A 16,189-nucleotide genomic window follows, 5' to 3' on the forward strand; every position below is an offset into this window, starting at 1 on the left:
ACAAATGTTCCATTATTTTTGCATTTTGTAGCAGATTATATGAAAAGCACTGAAAAAGGAACTTGTGTAGCCACTTTGTGATGCAAAAGTTAGTTAAAAGAAGACTACACACTAGTAATTTACTGACGATCAACCACAGTACAGCACAAACAACCAAATCGATCCACAGAAGAAATAAAAAAAGAGAATCACCCAAGATGCATCATATGCATTGATTGGCAGGGGATGGCCAATGGGGAATCGCCAAATGATCCAGCCTCTGGAGGGACAAGAAAGGTGGCTCCGGATCCTCCACGTAAGAATCCCTCCCATCTCATATCTCTTGCCCCGCTCTCATTGGCCGCATCCGCATCACGGCGCGCGCGTACTTATTCCTCCCCCCGCCCTAGCCTCCTCCTCTCCCTCTCTTCTCCTCCACACACCACCACACCAAGCCTGCCCGCCCCGCCGAGCGAAGCGAGAGAGCTAGCGGCCGGCCGGCCGGGCAAGCAAACAAGCAAGTGGAGGGAGAGACAGAGAGAGAGAGAGACAGAGCTCATCACAAACCACACAGGAAGGTGTGTGGTGGAAGGCTGGAGGAGGAAGAGAGAGGGGCCGGCCGGGGTCGTCAAGAGAGTGAGTTCATATATTCATACGTGCGGCGGCGACGTCGTCGTACGCAGGATGTCGGCGTCGGCGTCGAGCGCCGCGTGCCGCGTGTGCGGTGGCGGCGTAGGGGAGTGCGCGTGCCACCACGGCCATGGTGGGATCGGCGGTGGCGCGCGGTGCGGGGTCGCTGTCGCGGACCTCAACCGCGGGTTTCCCGGGATGTGGCATCACCAGCACCAGCCGGAGGAGGAACCCGGCGGCGTCGTCGTCGGCAGTGGCGCGGCGGCGGCGGCGGCCGGGCTGCATGAGTTCCAGTTCTTCGGCCACGACGAGGACCACGACAGCGTGACGTGGCTGTTCAACGACCCCGCGCCACACCTGCACCGTGGCCCGGCGCCGGCTGCCACGGTCGGGAACGGGGTGGCCGCCGAGGCTGCTGAGCAGCCGAGAGCGCCGCCGCCGTTGTTCGACGGGTACGCGCACGCGCACGCGCCGTACGGGCAGCTGCCGGGTCACGGGCTCACGTTCGACGTGCCGCTGGGCCGGGGCGGCGAGGTGCAGGCCTCCGCGGCGGTGCTGGAGGCAGGGCTGGGGCTAGGCGGCGGCGGCGGTGGCGGCGGCAGCAATCCGGCGACGACGTCCAGCGGCGCCACAATCGTGAGTGGGGTTCGGTTCCATCTCTCTCCTGAATCATGCATGCATGGTCCCCCGTCGACAAGTCCAATTTCATTGTGTGCTGGCGATATGCATGCGATTCTCGTGTCACGTTTGTGCACACTGAACCGCTGATATGTCTTTGCAGGCTTGCAGAACTGCTCGGCCATTTCAGTTTCGAAATACATGCATCTTGGTGCAATCTATCGCTCGCGCTTCTTGTTAAACCTCTCGGTTCGTCGTGCCCAGTTAATTGCTTTGCTTGATGCTTGAGAGAGAAGGAAGCTACACCTGATTTCGCTAGCTTAGTTTTTGCATTGGTACATATCTTTATCTTTATCTAGCTGTTTGGCCAATTAAAAGTGATTGAAAACGTCAAAAAGAGCCGCTGTCAATTTGTGGTCCAACGCTCCAACTAGTAAGGACTGAGGAGCTAACTAGTCCAAAACAGTGCACCATTATGACTAATAAGTTACAGTCCGTCTTGTTTTCTTCTTCGTCTCTACCTTTCCAATAGGATAAAATCACATTATCAAAGCAATACTTTAATTTGTTGTATACATATATCCATGAAATTCCTGAGAATCTTAAGAGCTGCATCAACGCTTATTAGATCGGACAGCTCTATCTATGCTAAGAAGAGGTACAGAAATTGAAAACCACATGCATGCACACTATTTTTTTTTGAAGACACTGGTTTGTAGTATATGCAGAGATAGATGGGAACACAATCACGGCCCAGTTACAAACGCAAACGCTTATATACACGAGCGCACAATCACCTCTATGAATGCACGTATGCACGTTCTATCTCTATAAGCACCTCCGAAGAACCAAGTTGGATCGACAAATCTCAAGATTGGACAAAGTCACCACACCCGAGTAGACAAGTTCCACCACATGGAACCGAAGCAGCTAATCTATGATCAGTTCGCTTAGAGTTGATTTATCTGTTGAGTGGCTAGTGAGAACACTAAAAGGTAGTATGATAACATAACAAAATTTTGATTGGGATGCACAAATGAATTGGAACAAATTCCCTGCCCAAATGCATGGTTTTCCTTTTTCCTTCACACGATCAGTATCGCTATCTTTTTGACAACATGATAACCACAACTCCACAAGACCTTGCCAAACGCAATTTTCTTTCTTTTCTTTCTTTCTTGCTATCGCTATCTGTCTATCAACAAGCTCACGACGGGTCGTGAAGATAACCCTGGCCAACACGCAGCTCAATTCTCATTTCATGTGGTTCTACGATATTGATCCCAACTTCTCATTATTTCTGTTGAGTAGTGTTAGATTAATTACTAAATGCTGACATAGTGTATCCGATTTCCGAACGTAAATCCGAAGCAATGTTATGCATCGCACCTAGCTCTTGTCCAATAGAAGTTTTTTACAACATGTAAGGTTAATTACATTTACCGGGCCGACACGTATATATATATATATCTAATTAACCACAAGGATGATCAACTGATCTAGATAAAGTAATGCTTTGTGGGACCATATTTGTGCATATACTTGATAGATTAGTAGATCGTATAGTTTTTTTTTAGAAGCCACGTATCGTCCACCAAGGACAGGGGTCCATCTGAGAGAATTGGACCCTGGGTCATCGTCTATGAAATTTTGTTCCATTATTTATGATCAAATTAGGATGGCGCTGCTTAATTAGATGCATCTAGGAATATCGTAAGTGGGTACCTAAAGATGTTCTGTGTGGGTCAGCTAGTCTAGTTCGTTTTCTTCCCCTACATGATGGCTACATGCATTACATCCCTACATGCATCGGTGCCTTAACTATTATGTTCGACACGTCCTTTTTCAGATGTCCTTGTGCGGGAGCACGTTCACTGACGCGGCGAGCGCCGTCCCGGGCGACGCGGCCAACGGCAGCGCGAGCGGCGCCGACCCGGCGGTGGACCGGGAGGCGAAGGTGATGCGATACAAGGAGAAGCGCAAGAGGAGGCGCTACGAGAAGCAGATTCGGTACGCCTCCCGCAAGGCCTACGCAGAGATGCGGCCGCGCGTCAAGGGCCGGTTCGCCAAGGTGCCCGACGGTGACGCTCCGGCGCCACCGGCGCCGGCCGCAGCAGCAGGCTACAAACCAGGCCGGCTCGACCTCGGATGGTTCCGTTCATAGCAAAGACCTATGTCGGTCAGAGTCAGAGCATTAGCTAGCATATATAGGCCATTGGTTAATTAAGGGTACAGTACGAGATAAATACGCACGAGATATTAAATGTATATGCGATCGATGCACGACTAGCTAGCCCCTGAAAAATATATATACGTACACACACTGTTGGTGTTGATACTAGCAGTATAGTACATTAATACTAGCAATATCAAGGTACCCCGTCCAATCGGACTGGTAGCTAGTCTTTTTATCACTACCACAAAAAAAACAATTTTTGGAGACAAATTATCTGATTAGCGGAGGCGAGCACGTTAAGAAACCGCCTCCGTAAATAGTCACATGCCCTCTAGACAAATGGTTTTTTTCGACAACAACTCTAGTCAAATGGTTGTCTCTGGAAAAACATTAACAAAGAATGTTGTAAATCGATTTTTAGAGACGGACATCTTAAGATGCTCTTCTTTGAAAAGTGTCTATTAACAGAGACAACCATCTTAATTAAGGGTCCACCTCTAAAAATGGATTATCTAAAAATAATCCATAATTTTTTTTTCCTACGAACTCAAATAAAGGTAAATTATATATTAAAATTGTAGCTCTCGGCATGATCAACAACTTTGTAATATTAAAGTTTTTATTTGTAACCTTTTAGAGTCCCAAAATGTTGTTTACATTCATAGAATTTAAAATTTGAACTTTTCAAATAACTTTGATGTTGATATGCTCTATACTAAAGTTGTAGTTATCAACAAAATCTACAACTTTGTAGCTGGAAAGTTTTTTATTGGAAGTCGTTTTGAGTTCCAAATATGTGTTTTAAGTTATTGGAAGTCGTTTTGAGTTCCAAATATGTGTTTTAAGTTTATAGATTTGAAATTCAAAATAGAATTCCTAAATGAACTTGAATGTTCATATAATTACTATCAAAGTTGTAACAGCCAATGTGATCTACATGTGTACTGTTAATAAGATTTTTATTTAACTTTTGAATTTTTCAAACATTAGAGACAGATCCAATACCAAAGTTATAGTGTTTGACAAGATTTAAATCTTTGTAGTTAAAACTTTTTTTCATTTAAGTTTATTTAATAGACAAATATTCAATGCATATTATGAAATATTTGTACAAACATATACAATCATGTATATACTCATAAGTGAGCGTGTGGTGTAGTGGTAAGGAGTTACTATAGTTGAGTAGTAGGTTATAGGTTTGAGTCTTGAAAAGGATTTAATTTTGGGGGGTTGTGGATTATTTGAGCCTTAGTTCTTTCTCGGTTATCTCCATATCAATAGAACCATTGTCCGAGTCTCCTATAAATCATTTTGTCCCTTGGCCCTCACATAAACTTAAAATTTGGACTGCTTTATATATTCCCTTGTGAATCTAGTTGTTTTTATTTTTCCTAAACATGCAGGATTCATCACAACATTTCTCATTATCTGCTCAAGCTAGTGCTACTCGAAGTAGCCGTAGTTTGGCAACTCATTAAGCCAACATCTGTCAGCATCCCAAGCCTTTCTAGACAAACTACAGAGCTATCATTGATACCAGTAAGCCACTAATGTCATGATGAAAAAAAAAACCAAAGATATACCGCAATGTTTCCTAAAACTTTAGAGCTAGAATTCTTAGATCTTCCCTTGACTGAAGCATGATTCAAACAACAACAACCACTAGGTCATCCACAACTATGTCTATAGACTCACACCAACATACATTACAACATCATTCCATTGGTATATCCCTTCAATGAAGTCCATGCCCCACCGACCACTAAAGGTTATTCATCTTGACATCATATTCTAAAGACATTGTGTCAATCATGATAGGCAAAGGAAGCATGACAAAACCACCAGGAACCAGCCTCCAAAATTAATTTATCCTTACAAGCAGAACAACAACTGTCATCAATGATCCTCACAAATTGGTCACTTGCACCATATTAGAGAATATGACATTCAACTTGTGCAGCTTGAAGAACATATAGTACACTCCTATTATTAGACCATTTGGACTACTTGGCTAGGCTAACTCAAAGCCACTTAGATCTTTATCGCAACAATTGAGTCCACTAAAACACATAGACTAGCTAAACAAGACTACAAAGCATCTTCAATTTCAAAGTCAAGTTTTGGCATCCAAACTACCGCCAAGTACAACACTAAGGTTAGGAAAACTATCACATACTCTTTAGGAACATGGTTGTAAGCATCTCTTTATTCTCACCGCATCTTTACGATGACCACTAAGATGGCCTTTGAGTAGAGTAAAAAAACCCTACTCCAGACTAAGGTCAAGCTAAAACATCGCCACTCCAATCTATAGGACAAGGCACACAATGACCCACCCATATGATATATCAAGAGAAAATAGTTACAATGCTTGGCATGGTGGCCAATCCATCCATCATCGAACCATTTCCTTTGAATATAAATAGTTGGGTCAACCTAACACTTGATCAACCTCACTTAGCAAAGCAGAGACGGTGTTGTGGGGGATCTCCACTCAACCTATCTGCAAAGCCAAAGAATACTCTATAGGATTCCAAACTTACTCTTGGGTCATATAGATCAAAACTACAACCAAAATCTCTTCCAATAATCAAAACTTAGCTATAACAACTAGGAACATAGCCATAAAATGATTATACCATAGATAAATATAACCACATATATGCACAAGTGAAACAAGCTAGTAAACATAGCATTTAAGCAAAACCAACCCCCATCCTATGAGTGCAAGTGTGTCAAGTTTCACCGTGAATCAAATTTTAGCACAACTTAAGCCTAGAACATATAACCTTAGGCTCTGACTACCAACTGTAACACCCCATAGGAAAGCACAACAATCCTCTAGAGAATTACCACACCACACTACAACACTGGAGTATGCAGAAGTAAAAACACACTAACTAGATTAAGCATAAAATTAAGTCTTATAACATAACATAACAATCACATCTTCCAAAACAACCGCAAACCTCGACAACCAACTAATTTATTGTAACCCATATGTTTGTTTGAAGTATATGTCAACAAGTGTGCACCCGTGCTGCTACTCCCATCCCACCATCAACCTTGAGTTCAAGTACCTGAGATGGGGGAACAAACGTATCGGGTTTATGGAAAACCTCAGTAAGCAAACTGCCTTAACTGAGCTATTTAAATCACTATTTATTTAAGCATCAAATTTAAATAGCCTAACAAAAGATAAATCAACTATCATGGAAATATAAATATACTTCAAAGTGCAAATGTGGATGTTGCAATGCAATGCAAATACGAATGAAGCGATGCAATGCATGACTTCACTGGTACCCACACGTCCCAAGGAGAGGGAGTGAGGGCTACAACCACATTGCTCATCAACATGTGTTGTTGCAACCACCTTGCTCATCATCTTGCGTTGTTGTACCAGTACTTACCACCAATTTGGCTATGGTTTCTTCTAATGCATATCAACGAGAAGAGTGCAAATGCAAAAGTTGCCATGTATCCACTTCATATACTTCATAATTTAACAGTAATATCACAAGATATAAAATTATAGTAGTATCACAAGATATAAAATCATATACTTCAAAGTAAAGCAAATAATTTCATATTTCGTATCATATGGCTAGTGTGAGATATTGAAAATTTAGTGGAGGCAATTCAAACAACACAACCAAAGCATGTGGACCACAACGCCACATTTATTTGCCTTCACCGAAGATCAAGCGAAAGAGCTAGGCACGCCTCCGAAGGCAATCCACCTGATCAAAAGCCAACCTCAGTACTAACATCATCATACCAACATGTATAAATAACAAATAACACACTAGAATGCCCCCAAACCTTATCCCTTCTCTTTTTCGTAGACATTAAACCAAACATTCAAAAGTTCTCAAGAATTACCATATGATATACAGCTTCATTATTTACAACTTTGGTATAATAAGATTTGACATAAGAGACATCCAAGATAGCCTAAACACCCTCTTAATATAACTGAAGTTCTCAGATGATCAGGACAGTGAGATTATAAAATTCATAACTGAATATATATACTAATTCGAAAAACATGTTCTATAACAATCTGGAAAGATTATGAAAAAACCTACAACTACTGTTCAAACCTTAAGTTTAAATTCGTCCATTATGAGGGTCAAAAACTGAATGGAACTAAAACTATCCAGAATCTCATCACTGCAAAATAGCCTTATTAAAACAATGATATCTCCAAAACCACAGAGGCTATGAAGGTGACCTTGACATCAAAATAAAGGTATTTAAGTCCTCTAAAACTTTGTCCACAATGGAAAAAAGGCCATTAAGATACCCTAAAACAATGATGAATAGAAACTGAACAGTTTGAAGTTGGTTTCAGATCATGGACCAGACTAATTTCGGGAATTACTTCAACTATACCTCCTTCTAATTCAACGATTCAATCCATAAAACTTGATCAGAGAAGTGGACTAGTATCTGGCATCTCACCTAGGGCAACCACAACGAGCATGATGATAAACCTCCGACGATCTACTCCAGAATCTTCTTCACCTTACGGTGATCTATGCAGTTATGATTGGATCATCATTCTGATCTACATCGCATATGGGAAAGCCATCATGGACAACGATGGTGGAATAAGAATATGTTGGTATGGCTATTTACCAAAAATTCATAAAGGTACAACGTCACTGATGATGATGGCCGTAGCGGTAGACGGTGGCAACAACAACAAAGCCCTAGCTTCTCTGTTCCCTCTTCTCGCTTCTCTTATTTCTCTTCTCTTTTTTCTTCATTTGTGCATGGGAATATGGAGGTGTTGGCTGTTGTTGGTGAGGTCACGGTGCTGGTAGGGTAGGACAGAATAAGACATGGTTTGGAGAAAAAGAAGGCTGCAACCCAAGAACTAATCTTGAGAATAGAAAATGACATATAATAGTTTACAAACTCACAATAGTAGGACTCAGACTATAGTATAGTAGAGTTCCTATAGCAGCAGGTTGGTTTCTCTTTCTAATTCTAATAGATTGTAACTTCATCCTCCAAACTTCAAATACTCCAAGTGAATAGTGAACCACAAAGGTTTTGTGGAGCCCTATGCATTGGTTGTCTCAATTTATCCATTCGAGTAATGAATCAAAAAATCTTAGTCTCTCTTAAAAGCCAATCTTCACTGCATAAATTGCTTCATACATATTAAAAATTTGTATTTCTGGCATGCATTCTCGAGTATTACAATAGCCCACACATATTCACTTCTAGTTGATCAATTAACTCCATTGCTCTCACCTGGTTGTGTTCACAAAATGACATGAGAAGTCAGACTCAAGACAGCTTTAGAGAAAAAACAAAAAAAAGAAACATTTGCCAACAACATCATTTGAGGGAAAGACACCACTTAGTCAAAGATCATGTAATGAAAAATATTAATGATATATCCTAAATCATTACAAGTTTGTTGATATTTACTCAAACTCATAAATTTACAACAAGTTTATCACCAATTTAGTCATATTAGGGAGGTTTAAATCAATCATGGCAGTGTGCTAGCTAAGTTGCGAATGGAGTAAATTATTGCTCGCAATGAATTATCTAATCATAGGTAAAACTATATACCCGCGAGTAACATTTTTCACACATATTAAGTATGATACCTATAATTATCTACATATGTAAGTTGGTTTATCACTAGAATAGATATAATCTCTTGCATTTCAAGCACAATGGGTAAAGCAATATACATGCACTAGTATTCACAAGTAGAATTTTAAATCTGGATTCGCACCGTGGATGTAATTTGGTATCCATGTTCATGGAAAAAATTGTCATCTCCAGTAAAGATATATTATGTTTTATCACATTAATAACTTTTATATGTTTTACCATCTTGGTGTATTTAATGATTCTTTATAGAAATTATGTATGTTGATATTATGTTTTTCTCGCCTTCTATCCGATGGTATACCAATTGTTATACTAAATTCATGATTTTCTATAAAAGCATGACCCTTTTTTAGAAAGTAAAGCTTTGTTTTAATAGTGTGTGGTTCAGCTCATGTGGTTCAATGTCAGATACAATCATGTTTGTTCATTCTTTGGTTATGTATGCCTAATAGTACAGGTTCAACAAGTTACCTTTGGAGCGCCACTAACTGTTCAAACTAGCAATATATATAGATCATAGTATATCACAACACGTAAGATTATCACATAGCTCCCCAGTGACCTACATAAGTTTAAAAATAGACATGTTTCTTATAAATAATTATTAATAATAAAAAGCATTAAAAGATGTTAACTTTTTCATACTACATATTTGGAATTCTACTACTTAACACAGAAACAATCATAGTAAGTAGTTAATGGTAAGCTTGTATTATATGATAAAGACGATAATTGTTCAACTAATACATCTATAAAAATTATGATTAATATTCATGAATATCATTTAATATTCATCAATTTCTCCAAGACAACTATACACAACAATACGGTTGCAAACGGCGCAGGTCGTGCCGCTAACCCAATTGCTACCTACATCGCAGTCCGCAAACTCGCAAGGTATACGGCTCTACGCGAGCTGTCACGAAGCTCGCAAAAGCAAGCAGTGTTATGTGAGCCGCTATATTTGCCCGCAAACTCATAGGTGGCTGCTGCAGATGTGGGACGGGCTGACCGTCGCCGCGCCATTTACAACCGTACATAACAAGTTTATTATATATGAAATAGATTAATAATAATTATAACTAATAAACCACCAAACTAACTTTATTAAATCATAGTATGATAAATACGTATAAAAGTTTGACGTATCTAAATCGTAACCAAATCAAATCTTTTTCATTGATATTGCATGCATTTCATTAGTAGCCACTAACAAAAGTATAGAAGCAATGGTACAATGAAAAATTTATCTATTTTTGTTATTATAGAGAGTTGCTCAAATTAATTTAAACATAATATTAAAAATATAATTGTACACAAGAGTTAGATTCATGGCAAATGGCAATCATCTGAACGTTCCACATAAAATATCTCTACTCTAAAAACTTTTACATCTCTCTCCAGTTTCTTAATATGTTTACTATGCTAAAGATATTTAGTTTTAGAGATGACTATACATTAACATAAAGTCATGACCAACCAAGTATCTTGGCATAAGCTTCTCGAAATCATGGATATTACTCTCAATTGCTTATTAGAAGAAAATAAAGAAATATAAATGGTGCAGTGGCACGTATTCTAAATGAATTGGAAATAAAGTATGCTAATAGAAAATAAAAATAAACAAAAAATAAGAAAATGATCCTTTCTAACATTATTTTGCCCAAGATCTAATAGCATAATATGTTCAGCACATTGTTTTTCATCACTCAAAAGCAATTGTTCTAAAACTTTGTCACTTGCTTTTATTTTGCCTCATCTTATGGTTCTAGCAAGCGGTCAATTGACTACTGTTTTCTAAAAAAATTTAATAGTAAAAAGAAAAGTTCATTATATTCACTTCACCGTAATATTCCCCTTCTATAATATTTAAGACATTGCAATAAACATTGAGATTAATTTACGATAACATAAGTATATAAAAAGGTATAATTTGAAACTGCATTGGCATCAATGCTAAATATGCATTTTTAAAAGTTTTGAATTAAAGAAATAAGATTAATGTATAACTTGGAGATATATTTTATATTTCACTATTACATTTTGCGCACGAGTAAGAATTTCAGGACTTGATGCCACTTGAATACAACCCCGTGTCTAAGAGATGTCATAATAGATGAATCACATGCATATGCCATATACAGACTAGGATTTATGATGCACAATGCACGATCGATTTCAATGGCATCGATGAATGTCCGTCTATTAAAACGTTGGCTTAGATTTACTTGAAAAATTTCATCAGCCAAGATGTGTTCTTTAGCTTAGACAATAATATTTTTATATTCTTCTCTTGACATTATTGAACTTTGCATTGTTGTATCAATGTTTCTAACATTAAGTCTTATAGAACTAGAAGAAAGCATTGGATTATAAGGATTAACAATTGATTAGTAAAATAAGTTCTAGTCAAACCAATGATGCTTGTAAAAATAACAAGTTATAGTCTTATAACTCACACATTGAGGCAATATAATCTTGATAACAAAGCTTCAAGATGATTTGTTCTATCTTCATATGCTTCATCAATAGAATGATAGCAGTCCATCCTCACCCAACGAATAACATGAGTTTTCTGTAGCAAATAGAGGTTACACTGATAAGCAACAAGATCTTTACTTTCATAATTTGTCTGTTATGTGGTTTTTATTGATATTAAACAAAAGTAGAATTGGGAAAATAAATATATTTTGAAAAAATACATTGTTCCTATGTGTTGTAGTTTTACCTATTTATAATGTTAAAATTATAAAAGATCATCATAGAGTGATTAGAAAATTTTGATATTTAAGAGAGTGGTAAAATATGAAAAGTCAATCGCCATATGTGGTTGTGGATAATTTATAAAAGTGCAGAAAGTCATGACAAGGAATGGAGCGATAAACATTTGATGGCATAATTCTAATCATGTCCATATAAATATAATTTATATGAGAACATATAAACAATTTTTTAAGTTATTAATTTATTAAAGAGAAATACAACATTTCATGATAGCAGAAAACTAGTAAACATTAGGATGAAGAGTGTGCATTATTATGCTTCATGCACTCTTATATTAGTTTGAGTAGCTTCATAAGGATGAAAGCAACATCTATAATTTGAGTATGCTAACCCACAGAGTTACATGCGCCTATTCTAAATTATAATTCACTTTGGTTTTGTCCTAAATCAAACTTTTTAAACTTTGACCAAGTTCATAAAAAATGCTTCAATGTCTACAACATTAAAATAGTTTCATTTGATTTTCTATGAAATATGTTTTTATAGCACTTCATTTAAAGTTGGAGATGCCAATATATACTTTTCTCATAACTTGGTCAAAGTTGAAGACGAGGAAGCACAATGCCATCTAATTTCAGCATCTCCAAGGGTTTTGCAAACAAACTTTGCATTGCCCTATTTGCAAAAAAGAGTAGAAAATACCCCTCCAATGGTTTTGCAAATAAGGTTTGCAATTTGGTTAACTTTGCAAATAGAGGTTGAGGCTTTGCATATATGCAAACCTTCCCACCACTTTGCATCTACAATTTCGGCCTTCCACGTCAGACTCCGTCCCCCGCCCCCCACCCTGCACGATTTCTCTATGCCCGTCCGCCCTCCCTACCACGCGCGCCCGCCCTGTGTCTTCACGACGACGCACCGAACTGGCGGCGGCGCGACCACGGAGACTCGCGCGCGTCCACGAACGACGACGTACGCGGTCACGTCTGGACGATGTACGCGGCCACGGCGCGGGAACGGAGGTGGACCTTCCCTCGCGGGGACCTTCCCTCGGAGGAGAACGGAGGTAGACGGAGCCGAACTGACGTGAACGACGACGGCGACGAACGACGAACGCGGCCTGGGCTGGGCGGCGACTGGCGCGAAGACCTGGGGTGGGCGGCAACTGGCGGCGACCTGGCCTGGGCGGCGACTGGCACGCATGACATACGTCAAAATGGCGCGAAGGAAAAAAACGCGCGGGCGCGATCGGTGAAAAAAAAATTCAGAAGTGAGGTCCACACTTTGGGTTCGCCAAGTCTAAATGCAAAGTCCCTTGGAGTTGGACTATTTTTAGACTTTGCAAATGAGTTTGGGACTTTACAAACAACACCAAATGCAAAATTCATTTGCAAAGTCCCTTGGAGATGCTCTAATAGCTTGAGTAGCTTCATAACAAAGGAAGCCACATCTATAATTTTAGCATGCATGTTGACCATGTATAAACTATAAATTAGAGTATTATCTAATCAAATGAAACATATAAAGGGATGGTGTAGATGGTACATACCTTTTCAACATGATCAAACACAACGACATCACTGTAGAGGCCTAAATAAATGTCATGAAGGTTCCTATCGTCATCATCTGGTGCCTTACTAAAAGGAAGCTTCTTTGTTTCAATACAACATAATGTATCATATGAGAAGAATCCAACATACTCCTACAAAATATCATAAAAACATTGTGACCGTAATTGATATAAAACAAAGAGCAATCTCCATGTCTTCCCTACCTAGTATTCTAGCTATTGAAGACAAGTAATATTAGTATATCACCAAACAACATTTTAGTTGTTGTAACACCCTAAATTTTGCTTCTTTAAAAATAGAGCTAAAATAATTTATTTGGTATTTCTGTGCTCATGAAAATATAGTAAAATAAATTTTTTCCTTAAATTAAAATTCATCATAAGTTTAGTAAACTTGATTGTGCATTCATGTTGGAGCATATTTTATTTCGTGCTAATTTGCTTTGGCTAGAATTTAATTGCATTAAAAATCCTCTTCAAAAGAAAGCTTTAGAAAATAAAATGGAAAAGGAAAGAATAAAAAGAAAAGAAGAAACCTCCTTCCTGGGAACCAGGCTAAGCCGACCTGTGGAAGCTTCACGCCTCTCTCTTTGCCTTGCTGACTCTTAGGCCCTGCTCCATCAGTCACTGCTCCTGGACCCCACATGTCAGCCACCTTCCTCCATCTCCTGCCGTGCTCTGCTCAGACTCCAAGCCGACGGAAGTCGATGCAAATTCCAAATCATACAGGATATTGCGTAAAACCCAAGCCATGTGTGCGCATCGTCTATTATAACCCTAGCCAAGCCACCGACTCTTCTCGACCTTGCAGCGCCGTTCCGAAGCCCTAGCTCAGCTCGCCGCCGTGGTGACCGCCGTTCGTGGCTTCCTCATCGTCTCTGAGTCACTACCGAGTATCCCGTCGAGGAGCCGAGATGGTCCTTCGGAGCCGCTTCTCCGATGAACCAAGCAGGACGCTAAGCTTCGTTCTGAGGAACCCGTCCCTGCCTCTCCGAGCCACCCGACATCCTCACCTTGTATTTTTTTCATCATGAAATCGCTTGTGGTGAGTTCTCCATTGTCTCTGTTTTGATCCTAATAAGAGCTAGGGGAGTCCGCCTTTCTGCTCTTGCTGTGTGGGCTGCAGCAGGCACTCTCGACCCTCATCATCTGCATTTGATAAGTCTTGCATTATCTTCGTATCTACTCTGCTGCTCCGATGGCTAATTAGCATGATGAGATCACGATGACATCACCATGACATCAACCCAGCATTATTGCCGTTTTCCTTTAGGAAAATAAATCTAGTAATATAAATAAAATACACTAGTTTGTTTACGCCATATTTTCTTCGTTTTAACTCTGTTTTTATCCATTCAAATTTCGTTAGATTCGTATTTACGAGCTCTACATGTTAGAAGTAATATTTCACTATTTTGAAACTTTTTAATTTCCTAGTACTATTTAATTAATTATTTGTCTATAGGAAATCTTAGAAAAATCATAACCTCTACGTTTTAATTTCGATTTTCGTGAACTTTATGTTTGTGTGATCGTAGCGCTGCGTAGAATATTTTGATAAACTTTTATATTTGTTTTACTACTGTTTTGTGTATTGTTCTAATTATAGCTTGTTTGCTTCGTGTATGACTGTCTATATTGGATTGCGTGTTGTTGATTAATGATCGGGTATAGACGGTGAGCGATACGTTGGTGATCAAGGTCAGGCTTTTGAAGATCAGCAGCAGGCTCAGGAGAGCTTTGATCAAGGTAAGTATAACTTGGGATCATCCTTGTTACCTATACACTTATTAATACAATATATATCATATGCATGTGTCCACCTTGATGACCTTAGCAAAATCATATATGATTGTTATCCTGAATTCCTTGTTACCTATTTGGATATGCATTTGGGTAGTTCTTGCTAGTGCTTGATTATAATCCATGATCTTGTAAAATGAATGTTTGGATATACAATAAACAATAAAATAAGCTTTTCTAGCAACTTGAACATAAAGGGTGGAAAGAACTCTAGCTTTTGCTAGATTGATCTTGAGCCTCCATAAGGACTTATCCCTTGGCAAAAGCTGGGACAACTCGTACAACCATGAGGGCTATATGGCTCTAGTTTTAGCTCAGTATGAGGACCTTTTTCTAGCTTGTTAGCGGTTACCTTAAATGGCGTAAGAATGGCTAGACACGTTGGGTATAGTGTGGCCTCTGCCTATGTGTATAGGTTGCGGGTTATGTGCCATGGAAGGGGGGCTCTATATCTGCCTGCCGAGTGAATCTAATGGCCCTAACTTGTTAGATGAAACCTTTGAAAGGCTTCATAGTGATCCCTGCCGACCTCCCTTGGAAGGGGGTTAAGAGACTTGCAACCTCGGGCAAAAGGGTAAATTACGACTCATGGGTAAAGATGTACAACCTCTGCAGAGTGTTAAATCTGGTATACTAGCCGTGCCCACGGATACAGGCGGCCCGAAAAACTGACGGAATAGATGGACACTGATGAATATGATTAATGATAATAAAGGATAGTTTATTATGTTGTTTATATGTGTTATTCTTAATTCTTGTATACATTGATCATGTGGTTATGGGATTTAATTATGCTACCTTGATATTTGCTATCCAATGACTAAATATGCTATCTACATGTAAAAGCTAAATGCAGTCAAACCAGTGTCAGCTAATTGAGCCTCATGAACTCTTGGTTATACTTGTTGAGTACGATATGTGCTCACTCTTGCAATTTCCCCCACACTTCAGGAGATGTTTGGGCTTGTGATCAACCAGTCAGTTGGATCCTGTAGAGTGGAGTTAATACCCGAAGTTGGAGTTGTCTATCCGCTGTTTGATACTGA

The 16,189-nt window shown here is 39.3% G+C and overlaps 1 protein-coding gene and 1 pseudogene across 2 annotated transcripts; one reads left to right on the top strand and one right to left on the bottom strand.

The window, feature by feature from the left end:
- Positions 340–3,722, top strand: LOC8058078 (transcription factor GHD7). Of its 2 annotated transcripts, none has more exons than XM_021454221.1 (2): positions 340–1,254; positions 3,077–3,722. In XM_021454221.1, the coding sequence occupies exons 1-2, from the start codon at positions 664–666 to the stop codon at positions 3,389–3,391; spliced, it is 906 nt and encodes a 301-aa protein (XP_021309896.1). In that variant the 5' UTR covers positions 340–663; the 3' UTR covers positions 3,392–3,722. The 2 variants fall into 2 exon arrangements, with proteins under 2 accessions (XP_021309896.1, XP_002464933.1); XM_002464888.2 differs by having other exon boundaries at positions 346–1,245.
- Positions 6,424–13,986, bottom strand: LOC8058079 (annotated as a pseudogene).

This window comes from Sorghum bicolor, chromosome 1 (assembly GCF_000003195.3).
Source record: "Sorghum bicolor cultivar BTx623 chromosome 1, Sorghum_bicolor_NCBIv3, whole genome shotgun sequence".
Lineage (NCBI taxonomy): Eukaryota > Viridiplantae > Streptophyta > Magnoliopsida > Poales > Poaceae > Sorghum > Sorghum bicolor.

Coding starts and splice junctions, on each gene's coding strand:
- LOC8058078 (XM_021454221.1), top strand. CDS start 664: ATGTCGGCGTCGGCGTCGAGCGCCGCGTGCCGCGTGTGCGGTGGCGGC. Junction 1,255..3,076: donor GCGCCACAATCGTGAGTGGG/GTTCGGTTCCAT, acceptor GTCCTTTTTCAG/ATGTCCTTGTGCGGGAGCAC.